The sequence below is a fragment of the Microchirus variegatus genome (genome assembly GCF_963457635.1).
Source record: "Microchirus variegatus genome assembly, chromosome: 18".
Lineage (NCBI taxonomy): Eukaryota > Metazoa > Chordata > Actinopteri > Pleuronectiformes > Soleidae > Microchirus > Microchirus variegatus.
In genome coordinates, this window is record NC_139819.1 from 12,956,690 (window position 1) to 12,972,013 (window position 15,324).

The following is a 15,324-nucleotide window of genomic DNA, read 5'->3' on the forward strand; positions in this document are numbered from 1 at the left end:
GCTGCAATCTTGATAACACTGTAACCATGTGTGAATGTAGATAAATGTAAACATTATATATGTTTATATTGAATCCTCTTATTGTTTTTATTTTGATATTACACCATTTCCTATTATTTAACTATGCCACTGCTTTACATTAAATGCAAACATTAATAGTAACACAGTCATCCAATGTATGACACATAAGTTAAAGCACATAAAGTTCATAAACCTATATATTTTATATTATAATCCTGATGATAGTTCAGTATAAACAACTGCTTTTTTCTCTTAAAACTCTCTGCTTCAGCTGATCCATTTCTCCAGTATTTTGCCATTAAACCACATGTGTATATTAGTATTACATCATAGATAAGGACATGTGACAAAGTCTACTTGTCCACAATGCATGCATAATGCATTTTTATTAGAAGGCCTACATTTACTGCCACTTTTAAAATACCATATCACTTTTCTAAGTTCTAATTTCATTGTTATTGCTGCACTTTTTTCTGCAGTGATCTTATATTTTATATACATTTCCATATACATTCTACACTTCTATAATCATAATGTTTATTATTAATAATACATAATAAAAATACAGTTTTACAGTTAAATATGTGTTTACAGTAAAAAAAAAAAGAAGCTTTATTTATGTTGAACAATAAAAAAATGGTAAGATAAAATAAAGTACAAACAGACAGTTCCACTTCAAAAGCATTACATTTAAATGAAAGAATAATTAAATAAAAATGCAAAAAATACTATTTAAAACAGAAGTAACAGTTTAAAAAACAGGACAGACAATTTATTTAAAGTGTTCTGTGTTGAATCTGATTTTGATATGCGTTAGGATTCACAGTAGTAATTGAGCTCAAAATATCTTAAATGAAGGGGTAGTGTTTGATCATATGGATTTGTGAATATGAAAATGTTCCTTATATTCCAAAATTACATTACTTTTGCTATTATTTTGAAAGACAACCCGAGTAATTGTGTTTTTTCCTTCGAAGTTTCAAAATAAAAGTGGGTCCACTCGGTTACATGTGTTTGGTCACGTGACCACGCTACGTTGGAAAGTCGACGTACGTGACGTAGCCGTGCAGGCTTTGCTAGTTTCCTCGACCAAACAGTCAAGTGATATTGTGAGAAAAAGCTGGTCTGCCGGTAGACAGAGGGGCTTTGTACCCAGGATAAGAGGCACTCAAACCGAGCCGCTCTCGTTGTCTCGAACCGTTCATGTCCCCACTGCTCTGAAACCTGTCCGACTGGCGAAGAAGAAGAAGAAGAAGAAGAAGACGGCGACAAATAGACTGCTCGTAAACGCACCGAAGAAGGCTGGTATTTGTTTTGCAGTGGCTGTCGAAAGGCGGGGAATACAAAGCGACGTGTGGTCCAAACCTATACTTTTTGGACTTGTTCAAGCGAGAACACGGGGTTTTGTTCTGCGGAAACAGTTCGTGCTGCTGTGACTAGTCAGCGATAGTACATGGATTATCTGGTGAGTAAAAATGAGTGTGAACGCAGAGCTGCTGCTTTTGTCAGTCAAACACTGGCTTTGAACAGTTGGTGTGCGCTGCCACCTGGGCTCCTCGTCAGACAGTGACGTCACTCAGGTGCGTGAGATTGTCACTAGTGTGCTACTGTGATGCTAATGTTGCAGCTGTAGCCTGTAGCTTGTAGCTTGAGAGCTAGGTCTAACCGGTTGATCCAAAACCCCGGTTGATACACATGTTTGTTTACATGTGAAACATGAAAACAAGTCCACCACCTACCTGTCCTTTGGGGACAGTTTGCTCAGTTATGTGACATTTAGCTTTAGTTTTTGTTGTGGAAACACTGTTGCTGCTAGAGATGAGACTGTGTGATGTGTTTGTTATGAGACTACTATTCTAACGTGGATGTGAGACTGTCTGCAAAGTGTGAGAGATTAGTCTCTCACTTCAGTATAGGTATTGGACTATATGATTATGTATAATCGCACAATGCCAAAGAAAAGCATCCAAAGTAGGACTATTATTGTAAATTCGTCTTCTTTGGGATCATTGTAAATGGGAAAACTCAAATATTTCATATAAGTGACTTGAAAATGCTGTCTACCTCACCAACAGAGGCTTTGCTCAGATCAGGATTGCAGCTATTGTTTTTTATAATTGATTTATCTGTCGATCATTTTCTTGATTACTCTATTTATTGTAATTGTAATATTGATCAGCATTTAACCTCAAAAATATTTTTAATTAAACTTCAATTACACCTCATAGTTGACGGTTGGGGTGGGTAAAAAATATCGATTTGGCGATATATAGATTGTCGCCCTTCCTTGTGCAATGCGATAATCAATATTATAAAGTAAACAACAAAGAAAACTGTCCCTGCCAGTTTCACTCACTGGTTGTTGCTACTTAATATCACCTTGCACTGGCACTTTCTTTTCTTCAGTCAGACCGTTATCGTGATGTATCGATATATTGATTTTCTGGCAATATATTGATTATCACAGAATTGTCGTATCGTGATATTATCGGTATCGTGGACTATGTATCATTGTATCGCATATTGTATTCTATAGTGAGGTACTAGTTCATAGTTCACATTCATAACTACAAGTGACTGAACATGATTGCCATAATTTGTATTGATGCAGGAGATAGGTACGATAACTTAAGATGTAACTCTATCATCCCCCTTAAAGGGAATCCAATGATGGATAATGCTAAGTTTATGCAAATAATCAAAAGGCTGCATTGAGTGTGGATGGTTGTTTGTCTCTTTGGCCCTGTGATGTACTTGCGATCTGTGCAGGTGTACTCCGCCTTCCGCCCTATGTCAGCTAATCCTGATACTAATTCTTATTCATGGCTACATATCGGATATGTATTTGATATAGAGCCATGTTCTGAAGTGACGCACGTCTAATTTGAAAATTGGATTGCTATGTCCACACAGTGCTGAAAAAAAAGTTATCTAAATGAAGCCCAAGTTCACGTAAAAGCTGAAGGTGATCCAGGCTCTCCAATGTAGTCAGACAAGGAAGAAGTGAGTACGTAAAAAGCCTTTATTGTCCAAATTATCTTAAAAAGATACACAAATTACAATCTGATTGGATTCCACTAATGTGATTTTGGTCTGGAATCTAATGGTCACAGTTTATTTTCAAACCACACTTTTTTTCTTCAATAGTCTTTGATCTGATTCATGTCCACGAGAAATGAATGAGAATGGTCATGTTGGAATCCATGCATTCAGCATTTTGGTAATTGATTTGCAAAGGAGCGGTAGCATATCCAGTGGAGTAGTGAGTCACATGAAAGATGCAAGACACTTTTAGTTATGAATGAATTGCATCGGAATTGAACAATGTGGCTGGTATTGTAAATGTAGCCTAACGTGATATTTTCCATTTACATCTTTTTTCCCCCACATGTGACTTAGAGCAAGAGATGGTGATTTTATATCTCACAGGTGGTCATTGGCTGAGAAAAAAAAGGACACATATCTGTCTTGCACTGCTCCAGTTTTAGCCTGGGAGATTATAGGTGTTGGGCCTTTGCCCACATTGTAGGGATGGAATGGGTGCTCCTAAAATTGCAACAATAGAAAGGAAGCTGTAAATGAAGGCTTTCCCTGGGAGTTTATGAAGCCTGAGGAGGGAAAGAAAGTACACAGAATTGTGCTGTCATATCATGTGTGGGTAGGTGTGGGGGTCAGAGTGACTGTGCAAGATGCAGAGGAACTTGCCCACCCAGTGTTATCAGTTTGTTTATAATATTTGCCTCCCAAGATGTGAGACCTAAAAGGAACTTTGAACCTTTGCTTTACTTAGACATAAATCTTGACCTACAATTACACAGTCTGATTCTGCAACTGGCACCAGAACAGTTGTGCTGTAGTGGACACAAACTGATGAGTGTAGCTTTGTGCCTTGGTGTGGCACAAAAGTGGCACATTCATAGTCTATGTGAGCTATTTTGTTGACTTGAGCTGTTAGAGTGAACGCTGTTGCTACCAGTGGTAAACACATGGGTTATTTTTTTTTAAAGAAAAGCAACCATGTGACGAGAACTGAATGAAATCCGTTTCACTCTAAGCTCTCATCTTCTGCTTCATAAGCTGCAAGAACAGGGCAACCTTTATGCACTCATGCATTGTATAAACACACTTTAAATTATAATTATCAACTTTAAACATTACATAAACCTTAGTCACTAAAAAAAAAAAAAAAAAAAAAAAGGACTGTTTTGCTTGCTGTTTTTGTCAGCAACTGGTACTTTCACTCATGAGCAGCAGTACCTGACATTTAATGTGGTAATTATTGAAATTGCAAGAACCTTTTCCTTGTCACATCCCCCAGCCCTATTTGCATTTGTGTTACATAATGTTAGACCACTTGTTGTAGTACAAGAAGTGCAAGTGCGGTAAGTCACAACCTCCTTACTTTTTTACTGAAATTTGAAAAAAAAGAAGAAATTAACAAACTTAAATTTTGGGGAAAAAGAGTCAAGATTGTTCCATTTCACACTGTTTTCTGTTGAAAGCACAGCTGTAACTATATGGCGTGTTCGAGCCGAGTGCTTGGCTGTCCTTAGAGGTCAGGCACTCGATGGGCGCAGGGCCTCGTTTCCTGCTGTGCAACACTGGAGACTGGGCACAAAACCAAGCCCAAAATCCATGTCTGTTACTCCCTATAAATCAATAGGAACTTGACAAGATTTGCCCCTTAATGGCAAAGAGGAATGGAGACACATTATTAGTGTACATTGCTCGGTTGTAATAACTTTGTCTCGCCAGTGTTATGACTGTAGTACACAACAAATCTGGGCTCTGTTGCATTCTGTTCCAACATGGAGCTGGAGCATGAAGGACTGGACTGCCTGCTCAGTGTAGAGTTTGAAAAGTCCACACAATGTGGGTACACTGACTGAGGAATTTGGTGCTAGCTGTTGCCATGATACTGTACAGCCCTGCCAAATTAAGTGTAAAGAATGACCAACTCTTGGATATGGGAAGAATTATTTGCCACTTGGAACTGAAATGGAATTCTTTATATCTGAATGGGATTCACTCAGTTTGAACCTGAATTTAACATTTGAATTATTGCTTTTAAAATTAAAATTTGAAATATGCCATTTGAAATATATTGATTTGAAGCTGTGATTTATTTGGTTGAAAAGATCAGCTCCCTAATTTGTTTACTTTCTCTTCTCTCAATTCAAATTCAGTTCGTAAAATTCAATATTTGTGCCGCACATCTGTGTCCTGACAGTAAGGCAACATCAATCAAATGCATGTAATTGGCCATGTATATAAATAATTCAATTTCAGTTCCTTGTGGCATAGAATTCTTCCCATACCTGGACTCCATGGCAGTGGCTGACATGACAGTGGCTGACATCAAATAGAGAAAAAATACACTGTTCTTGCATAAATACCTTTTTAAAAATTCATACCAGAGAATGCAAGAGTGTTATTTTGAGGTTTAACAATGGCCCACACCACTGTTAAAGATCCCATTGATGTGGTGGATTTTCTATATTGGTAACTGCCTTATGCTTGATTACCATGATGTCAAATACATTATTCTAGTCTTGTGAATCAATAACATTTTAACTCTGACTTTTCTGCCTGATGGCTAAACCTTTGCTATTATGTATAACTTACCTACATAATGCCTAAGCCACATCCTTCAATTGCACCATGTAAAATGTATCTGTTGTGCTCAAGACTAAACCAATAATTAAATGTTTTTTAAAGTAATAGTTAACTCTTCCCAACGTTTGGACCAGAGGTACTCAATTAGCATCAGTTGACAAATTTATTCAACTGCTATTGCTATTAATAATTTGGTCAAGCCAAAAAATGATAGGCCACCTGTTTATTCTGTATACATATTGGACAGTGTTTAAAATTTAAACATATTCTTTTATTCAGTCTAGTCTACATGGAATTGGTAAATGGTAGGTACCCAGACAGGCATTCAAGCTTTAATGTGCACATTGTAAAGAAGACTCATCACCAAGATAAGTAGGTTAGCTAAAAATGATGATGATTATCATGCTCCATTAAAACCAGAAGGAGGCCTACCACAGGATACAAAGCCAGTGTTACTTATTTGCTCTGTTTTGTGACTGTGTTCGACATCTCAGCCAAACTTTCTAAAAGCCAAATAACCTAAACTGAGGAGAATGGGGCTTGTACCAGTTTGGCGTTTGCAGCTAGTAGTTTACTCATTTTAGTTGCACCAGACCAACTTACACAATTCCATAGCTCATAACTTCATATTAATGTACAAGTGGTCACATGAAATGACGACAACGCGCTGACTATCCTATGCTATCATAAAGCAGCCACTGTCACTGGACTCTGCATGGACCCCTGAGCAAAATATCTCAATGAAGATGGAGGCAGAGCCCTGTTCAGCTCCGAGCAGTGCTCAGTTAGCAAGTTTGTGATTTTGATTATTTGGTCATGTCGATATAGAATCAATCGCTTGTGTCTTTCTACTCTTCTAAATGGTGGATATTTTCTCTCAGGGCTGTTTTGTGGATGACCGGTTCTTCCTCTTTCGGTTGACATTAAGCTAGGTTATGCTAGACTTACACCACCTAATTTAGAAGGGACTAAAATCTGATTTAGTAAACACAGAATTTTAAGCCTAGTATACTTTCAGTGAGAGGTCACTACACCATATTCTTTTCTAATTTTTTTTTTTTACAAATATGAGGCTAATCATTGACTAGTCTTACTTGAACTAGTGCTGAACTTACTAAATTAAGTGGTCAGTCAAGCTGGCCAGGTTCTTTTTTTTTAACCAAATCCTATTATTTGGATTGCATAGCCTCCAGCTGTAAGGTCAAATATCTTTCTGAGCTCAGCAGCAGCATTCCAGAATGTGTTTCCCTGATTTTTAACATGCCAGCAGCACATCAGCTAGGTTTTGTGTGCACAGCATTTTAATTCTGTGATTCTCTTGTGTCTGTGGAGAGTTTTCATGAGTCAGAGTCATGGGCTGGTGCAACATCAGTGTTGATGTGGTAGATAAAAGAATATTTATCGGGTTTTATAATGCGATGATCAAGCACAAGCACTTTGAGATCCTTTTTATATTGACATCCGCATAGGTTGATGGACCGCTGTTCTAAACATGCATTAGTCAACTGTTTTTTAAATATTTGTATTACATGTCGTTTCCTGAGGAGGCTTCACAGACGAGCAGCACATTGATATTTCTATCTCAATTGACCAACAGCAAGAGTAAATAAATAATATTGCCACATTGTGTGTGAGTGTGAGAGGGAGGATTCCCAAATCTGGCAAGGAGTAGTGTAATGATCAAACTTGATTTTTTGAAAAAGTACACACATTTGTGTGTATAATGGTTGAAGCTGCTATAGACAGGATCAGTTGGAAAGTGAGGTTGTAACTAGGTTGTTAAAAAAGCTGTCTTTGGAGATTGTGACTGTGCTAAGCTACAAGTCTAAGTCCAAGCAGTTTGCAGACAGCAATCAGATTCCTCTATTCACATTTTGCCGAAAGGTTGTTATGGAATTGTTATTATTACTATTGGAATTTACTTTTTCATGATCCAACAAACCAGTAGGATTTGTCATCTTATGACAGATGGCCCCATGTTTGAGTGAGCGAGCCAGTGTGCATTTGTTGGTTTTGCCGTTATAATCATTCAAAGTATATTTCCTAAATGGTTGTCAAGTAGTCTTATTGCATTACAGTGGGGCTCACGGCAGTTTGTCATCAGCTTTTGGGAGTAGCTATTACAAAGTCAGCTGAGCTGACCAAAACAAGTAATTTGAACATGACTCAAAGTTCTTCCTGAACACAAAGACTTCTGACACAGTGTCCCACAGCAGTTGGAAATCCTTGTGACCGCTGTAAGCTCAAGTGGTGGATCCCTTTATCCTCCTACATTCATAGGAAGCATTGCTTTAATGCTTTATGAAGCTTTGTGTACTATATGGGAATAGTGTGTGGGTTGGTAATGGTGACTAATCCAATTTGCAGTCTTATGCTGTATCCTTAGTTGTCACTAAGACTCCATCTCTGTGGTGAGGAAGATTCTCACAAACTAATCTCTAGCTTGTGTCCGTCCACTGATCCTTGTGAATAGTTTTATCTTTCTCTGAATGGATTTGGGGCATAAAGGCAAGGAAACCCCCAGGTTTGATCATCTTTCACACCTCCTCTCTATTCAGCTCAGACTTCAAGCTAAATGGCTTTTGGATGAGCTGTATAGTGACCGTTGAGACGGTGAAGTACTGGACTCGTGGTCTTGACCTGACACTGCTTTGCTCAGATACTACTGATCCTCCTCCACCCATTCACTTACTCCAGAGGCTTGGCTTGTGTGTTGCCGTTGGTTACGCTTGTTGGTGAGCACAATGTCGGAGCACATGCAGCTCTCCCTTGCTTTGTGCAGGATTGGGCTTTACACGGTAAGAACATGCAAACATGCTGCTATCTGTTTGTTAGAGACTGCAGGGTTGTGGTGTGCTGTGTATGCGAGTGTGCTGGATTGAATTCTCTTCGTTTCACCATGGTTTGATCTTTTATTTTTGTGTTTTGAAACCGATACTGACCAAGCAACAGTGGCTGCTGCTTCCCTGTTGCTTAGTCACTGAATAGAGTGCGCTTTGTTTGATTCTAGTGGGTGTCAACATGATATTAAGGTAGAGCAGGTGGTCATCATCACTGTGATGTAAATGAAATCTACAGAGAACAAGTCTTTGAGTAAACGCTGGTACTCTTAAAATAGAAACAAAGATGGATAATGGCGCCTTATTCCTCAGCTCCATTCAAATGGCCTGGTAAGTGGTTTTGTTTCACGCAGTCCTAAGCACAGAGTAAGTTGTATTTGTCTCGTTGTCACCTAAACATTAATGTTAATTTACCCTGTGAACGTGTTCCTGTTGTTCACTAGGGTTCATGTTAGGCACTGCAATAGTTCTGAGAATTAAGGCAAACTGTTCATATTGCAATTCTATTAACATTTTAATGTAAGGTTGTATGGCATGTAAATATGCAGTTTTTGTAGGGAATGTTATATAGCCATGAAATCCCTCCCCCCATTTCAAGCTGTTGTTTTTTAACCAAGGCTGATGACTCATGTTGCATATTGTCAGGTTTGACATTATTTCCTCACTAGCTGGTTAAATTTTCTTCAATGAATGAACAGAGTGGTTTGTTTTTGCGAAGGAGCAGACAGTCAAATAAGATTCTGCTTTTGCTTGATATGTACGGTATATATTTAGTTATTTAAGTATTAATAATGTATCTCTTCCTTGGTTCATCTGTTCAGCCAGACATTCAAATGAGAGGAAATACAGCAGACGGGTATAAATTCTATTGGAACAGTATAGGTGTCAGAAACCAGTAATACTTTTGTGGATCATGGTAGCAGATGTAATTGACACTTTGCATGAGTGTAAAAAGCTACAACACATGGCTAGCACAGCCCAGAGCAGTACTGGTCATAACATAAGCTGCATACCAATCACATCCACTGTTGTGGATCCACACAGATATAACACAATGCGCAAGTCAGGTTCATCAGTCAGACGTTTGGGCAATATTAAAAAATGAATGCAGTTTTGTTGCCTGAATTGTTTTGGCATGAATCCTTTTAAAATGTTTGTTATGTTGTATTATGAGTTAACCAGTTGGACACTGCCATGACATATGGATGCTTCCATGAAAAGACAGCAGTTAAAAGCTGCAAGAGGCAGCATCGCTTGGAAAATTGTTGATTGTTGACTGGTCTATAATGCAGGGCACTGTGGGTACAAAGCAGGGCATTGTGGGTAAACGCAACCGAAACATATGCGCGTGTAGAACGATAGCCGGGAGAAATGGCTGAACCCATTGTTGCAGCGTATGTGTCGTATGTTCACATGCTGCTCTGTGTTTTGCTCTTATGTGGAGGAAACGGAAGTTGCCCTGCATTAACCAACAGATGAGCGAGTACTCTTGTTCATTGTTTGTCTTCTCCTTCAGTAATTATTGATGCAGCGCTGCCTCCTCAGTCGAGGAGGGGAATACGTGATTCTAAAACGCACAGTGAAAGCAAACTCGGACAGGCTGAATCTTGCAACCCCCAATTGAATTGAGTAATAATAGGACAAATTTGCCCTCTGATTTGTTAAAGCCCTTCATCATACTACCGATTTATTTGTGAGGCTGTTTATAGGCACCAGAGGAGGTGCAGAAATGTAATGCTCTTTCTGATTGACATGATTTTTTATGAAAAATTATTGATGAATAATGCTGTAACTGTAAACACATTCAAAACTACAGCCCATTTTACAGCCCCCCAATTTGTTGTCACTTCATTCCTATACAATGTATGATATATGCAATACAAATGTTTAGCCATATAAAAAGTAATCTTAGAGAGAACACAAGCATTACAATAAATGTATTCAGTCATTTTATACCAGATTTGTTGTTTCAGCTTATCTTTATCTTTGTGCCTGCTCTGAAAAAACTCATAAACTCAAAAACTCACACTTGTTATTATGACACTTTGGATTCTCCCATGTTCCTGTTGATTGTTCTTTGTGAAGTAACTCACTCACACTGTATACACCAAAATAGCAGAAGAGCCAGCTTGTATTATGCTCTTTATCATTTTGTAGTTGTAGTCTCAGTACTGTCTATTTAACAGTTGCAGAGTAAGCCTAAGAGTTTGTTTTAATCAATTTTTCTTTCAAACATAATTTGAAGTTCACCAAATTGTATCTTCTGGTTCAATCGCTTAATGGTGCCAAATTGTAACAAATGCCATCTGTAACCTCAGAGGTTATTCAAATTTAAAGCCAATTAGCCTGTTTTTATATTGCTATGCCAGTAGACGGGCTTAATCTGCATGCTGCCATCATACTGATGACTATTTATTTTACTACACTACACTACATTAACCACAATAATAATGAGATGAGAGGTACACACATTCAGCAGGTGATCAATCGATTGATTGATCACACACTTGCTTCCCAGTAGTTGCTTGGAGAGCCAGTGTTGGCTACTTTTTAAGTTTCTATTCGTGATTGTTGAGAATGAAAACAAATCTTCATGCTAACCACAAACCTCACCAACCATCACAATGAATAAACAAAGGCAAATCCAGATACTGTGGGGGAATCGAATATGTTGTGGCCAGTGTTCAACAAACCACTAGTGAACATCGGTGTGGAAATTCTGACGCTAAACTATAAATGCAAACCCAAGCCTATGAAGTAAACAGTCTCATTTGCCACAAGAATATTCAGTAGAATAGTGTAAGCATGTCAGAGTTTTTTCTGACTTTATGTAAATGTTTATTCATAATACAAGGTGCAACATAAATAATGCCGTATAATTTAAAGTCAAACTTTCGCTTTGAATTTGTTTAAGGTGTTGGGAGCAGCAGGTGCCACAGGACATTAGTATAATGGACCGTGTGCCATGGGCATTGGGCTCCATAGCTACTGCTCTTAAGACCATGTCTTTGCATGTTGCCCTAACCCTTAAGGGTCTAAGTGATCGTATTAGGCACTTTGTGGTCACCTGATGATGTTATTAATGGGGTGGAAAATGGCTCCTCCACTGGTTTGCTTGCTGTATGACCCCAGGCCCAGGCCACATCGTTAAGAACAAGGGTCTCAAGGCTGTTTAATGCCTAATTTGGAAAGAAACCCAACAGAGTGTGTCTGGTGAGAATGGCCTTATTGTAGTTGAAATGCACACTGGACTAGACCTCACATTACTGAATCCACACTGATGCTGCTACACTACCTCAACGGAGGACTTAAACATTAAAGAAAGAATAATTCAGAGCTGAAATATTAAGTTAAATTTAGATAGAGTTGATTTTTTGCAGTTGTTTCTATTAATTCTATTCAAATTAATAATTGTGTAATTTAGCAACATCCACACAAGGTTGTGAGCTATACCTCAATACAACATTCCTCTAATGGCACTCTAGTTGTTTCAACTAACTATGGCCTTCCTGGAGGCTGCAGATTGTGGTGTATTGTGCTGTACATTTTGTCCATTCACATAAATGATGATTGGCTCAGTATAAATACTTAATTATTGCAGTAATTACAAAAATATGTAGCTTTACAGATAGTAGTAGTAGTCAGGATTTTAGATGTGTGTGTCTTACAGCTGCCACCACAGTGGTAACACCTGTATCCTGTTTACTTTAAATAAAATGAATGAGTGTTATACCAAATGTGTAAATATCTGGTCAGTTTGAGGGATTTCATTTGATTCATTTTATTCACGAATGACAACATATAATTGCCTCCAGTCAAGTAACATTAGCCAAAAAAGTATTTTAAATCAAAACATCGCTGTTAGGAAGTACAGTAAGTGCTGTGCTGTGGTATGCACATGCAATGTTCACGTAGAGTCCAAAATAGAACTGCAGCCTTTTTTCCTTTCAGAAGTAGCACAGGACATGATTGCCTCTGTATCATTTGACTGAAGCTATAGTTGACACCTGAATGATGTAATTGTGTTATTTGTCTTGTGGATATCCATGCTACTGTGTCACTCTAGAGCTTTCTCTTCCTGTTACCACTGGTAGCATGTTTGTCTTCACTTATCAGCTGTGAGTAACTGCCTTCTCCTGTGACCTTTTCACACAGACGCTAATGTGCGATGTTTAATTAATAAGAGTTATCCCAAGTGACTAATTTAATTAACTAAGGCAAATCCATAGCCTCGTCATTTTATCATTAGAATGTGTAATAAAATAACACTTAGAAATTATAATTGATGACCATCTTTTTCAATTGAGTATGAATTTGTCACTTGTAATGTTTGGCGGTGGTCTGAATAAGACAATCTATCAGCACTTTTCCGTGGGAAATCCCAACACCTACCTCTGAAATGTTTGTTGCCAGACAAATAAGGGCAGCCCGTTTTCAGGAAGAGGTATTTTTAGCTCTCTCATCTCAAGATACTTCAGGCTTTGAGTGCAGTCGACTCATCTTGTTAAGACTTTATCTCTAACATGAACTTGTAAAACCTAGAATTGTAGACATGCTCCATATGTTGTTTGTGGAACACCCACATTTCTTGTTCATTAAGTACAGTGTACTTTTTTGTTCTCCTAAAGCTTCTTTGAGCTAAGAGAGTAGAATTAAGTAAAATAATGTGTTTAACATATTTTTGTTAAGCCTTGAAGGCACATTAACCTAAAAAGGGTGTTTGTGTAATATAAGTTATGTCATCGCAGCACACATACATCCCTTTTCTCACACTTTTTAAACAACGTACATTTCTAATGTGCTTCCGTTTTTTGAAAAGCAGGATGGGAGCAGCCTTTGCCCCATCCTGGGCCACAAATATCCCACACTTCCAAATAACCACACGGCCTGTTGGGATGATGATTAAGCGAACACTAAAGGTCACCCACCCAGTAGAGTACTGTTTCCTAAATTCTGGCTGCCCGTCCTCAGTGGTTTGTTTTGTTGTGTCAAGGACATTTTAGGAAGGAATTTGTGAACAACAAAGAATAGCTTCCTGTTGGAGATGTATTGGCTGATAAATCAGGGTGACACCACCTAAGGGTTTTGTGTACCACATATACCAGGAACCAGGACCAGAGTTATTTTAGCAGCATATCCTTTCCAATTGCATTTATTAGTAGTCACACCAATTAAAGGTGAAGTAAGTAGTTTATAGTGCCATCTAGAGGAGAGGCTGACATTTACAACAAAGAACTGCTGCTCTGCTAACCCCCTCCCTTCCCTGAGCGATACGGTGTCCGCAGCCGGTCAAATGTCGTCCTCGTTGTCTTTCTCCGTGTCAGCAGATGAGGTTCGTGAGGCGAGGGAGAGGGCGAGGGATTTGTTCTCTCGCGTTTGTCCTTACAGGCTTCGGTAGAAACATGGCGTCTCGCTGCTAACAGTGGCAATGCAACCACGGCCCGCGACCATTTTATTTTACATGACTTTTTGAAACACTACGAAAATGAAACAAAAACTATTATACAGCGACTAGACAATGCAGGAGCACACAATATGTATAAAAAAGTGGATTTTGGGTAATATAAACCCATAAATACTACACAGTGTCCCTTTAAAGAACATTTTGTGAATTTATATATGCAGTTTATAGGTTTTTCTTGGATAGTTGGATACATTGACGTCATTTATTGATCCCAAAACTGGGGCATTTTCGGACTAATGTCCCAATACATGTCGGGATTTATGTTCTATTTGACTATAAAGGGGACCATCGTTTACAACATGGACGTCATGCTGTATTTAACCAGCAAACCTAAATTTAATAGCCATATACCAGACAAGTGCTTCACTTAAGGAGATTATTTGGGAGTGAATACCTAATATAAACCAACACAGGAAATAACGCACAACATGTGATTTATTGTGTATAGGTGCCAAAGTTGAGGCAAAGATCAGATAACATTTTTTTTTTACAGGCACCCAGACTCAATGGCAGCAAAACATGAAATATCTGAAAACTGGGACCAATATGTCCAGCTCCTTTTTGATGAATTAAGACTGATGCATATCAATTAATATATGCACATGGTTTATATGTTGTAGACCTAGTCCTAACTAGGTCTACAAACTGCCACACTATTGATTGCTTAGGACTCAGGACTCAAAATAGTCTATATTGAATATCTTAATATAACTGATTATACCATGCCTGTAAAATACTGTTTTCTTCTTAAACCAGACAGACATAAAAGAAAAAGAGTATTATCTCTGCATCACTGCTTCGGGGAAGCAGATTAGCTGGGGCCTTCAGATGTTTTATGACCTTTTAAATGCTCTGCTTTGAACAAAAATATTTGGCTAATTTGATCGCTCTCTCTACTATTAAATAAATTGACTTGGAGGGTTTTAAGAGGTTTTAAAAATGCATCTGCCTATCTTTGATGTTGAGATATACATTTTCAGATGTTTAATTACTGGACATAAAGCCTCTCCTTCTCAAAGTAGATGTGATATCATCATGCACACACACGTCTTAGATCAGAACAGCCTTCATGTGTCTCTGCACTGTGAAGGTCAGTCATCTATAAACTCAATAATCTTTTGTCTGTCTGTTAATTGCTTGACATGCTTCAAACTTATTTAATATAATACACACATAAAAACAGCACGACTATGTATGTGGCATCACATGAGTTCTATTATAATTTATAGAGAATATTACAATAATACATTTCTTTATTTATAATCTGATAACATACTCACACAGATCTCCCTTACATTGTTCTCAAAAATGAAATCTCTCCCAGTAAAGGATATTTCTGTTATACAATAGTCTTTGTCCTCCATGCCATGACAAAGACCTGTT

General features: G+C 38.1%; 1 protein-coding gene across 1 annotated transcript in view; it reads left to right on the plus strand.

The window, feature by feature from the left end:
- Positions 1-8,381: 8,381 nt before the first annotated feature.
- The window catches only part of LOC310939703 (ADP-ribosylation factor-like protein 15), a gene marked incomplete at both ends in the record, with an annotated part of 87,977 nt that continues 81,034 nt past the window's right edge, over positions 8,382-15,324 (plus strand). The window contains one exon of the mRNA XM_083904518.1: positions 8,382-8,435. Within this exon, the coding sequence (XP_083760644.1) occupies positions 8,382-8,435 (54 nt within the window). The remainder of the gene's footprint in view (positions 8,436-15,324) is intronic.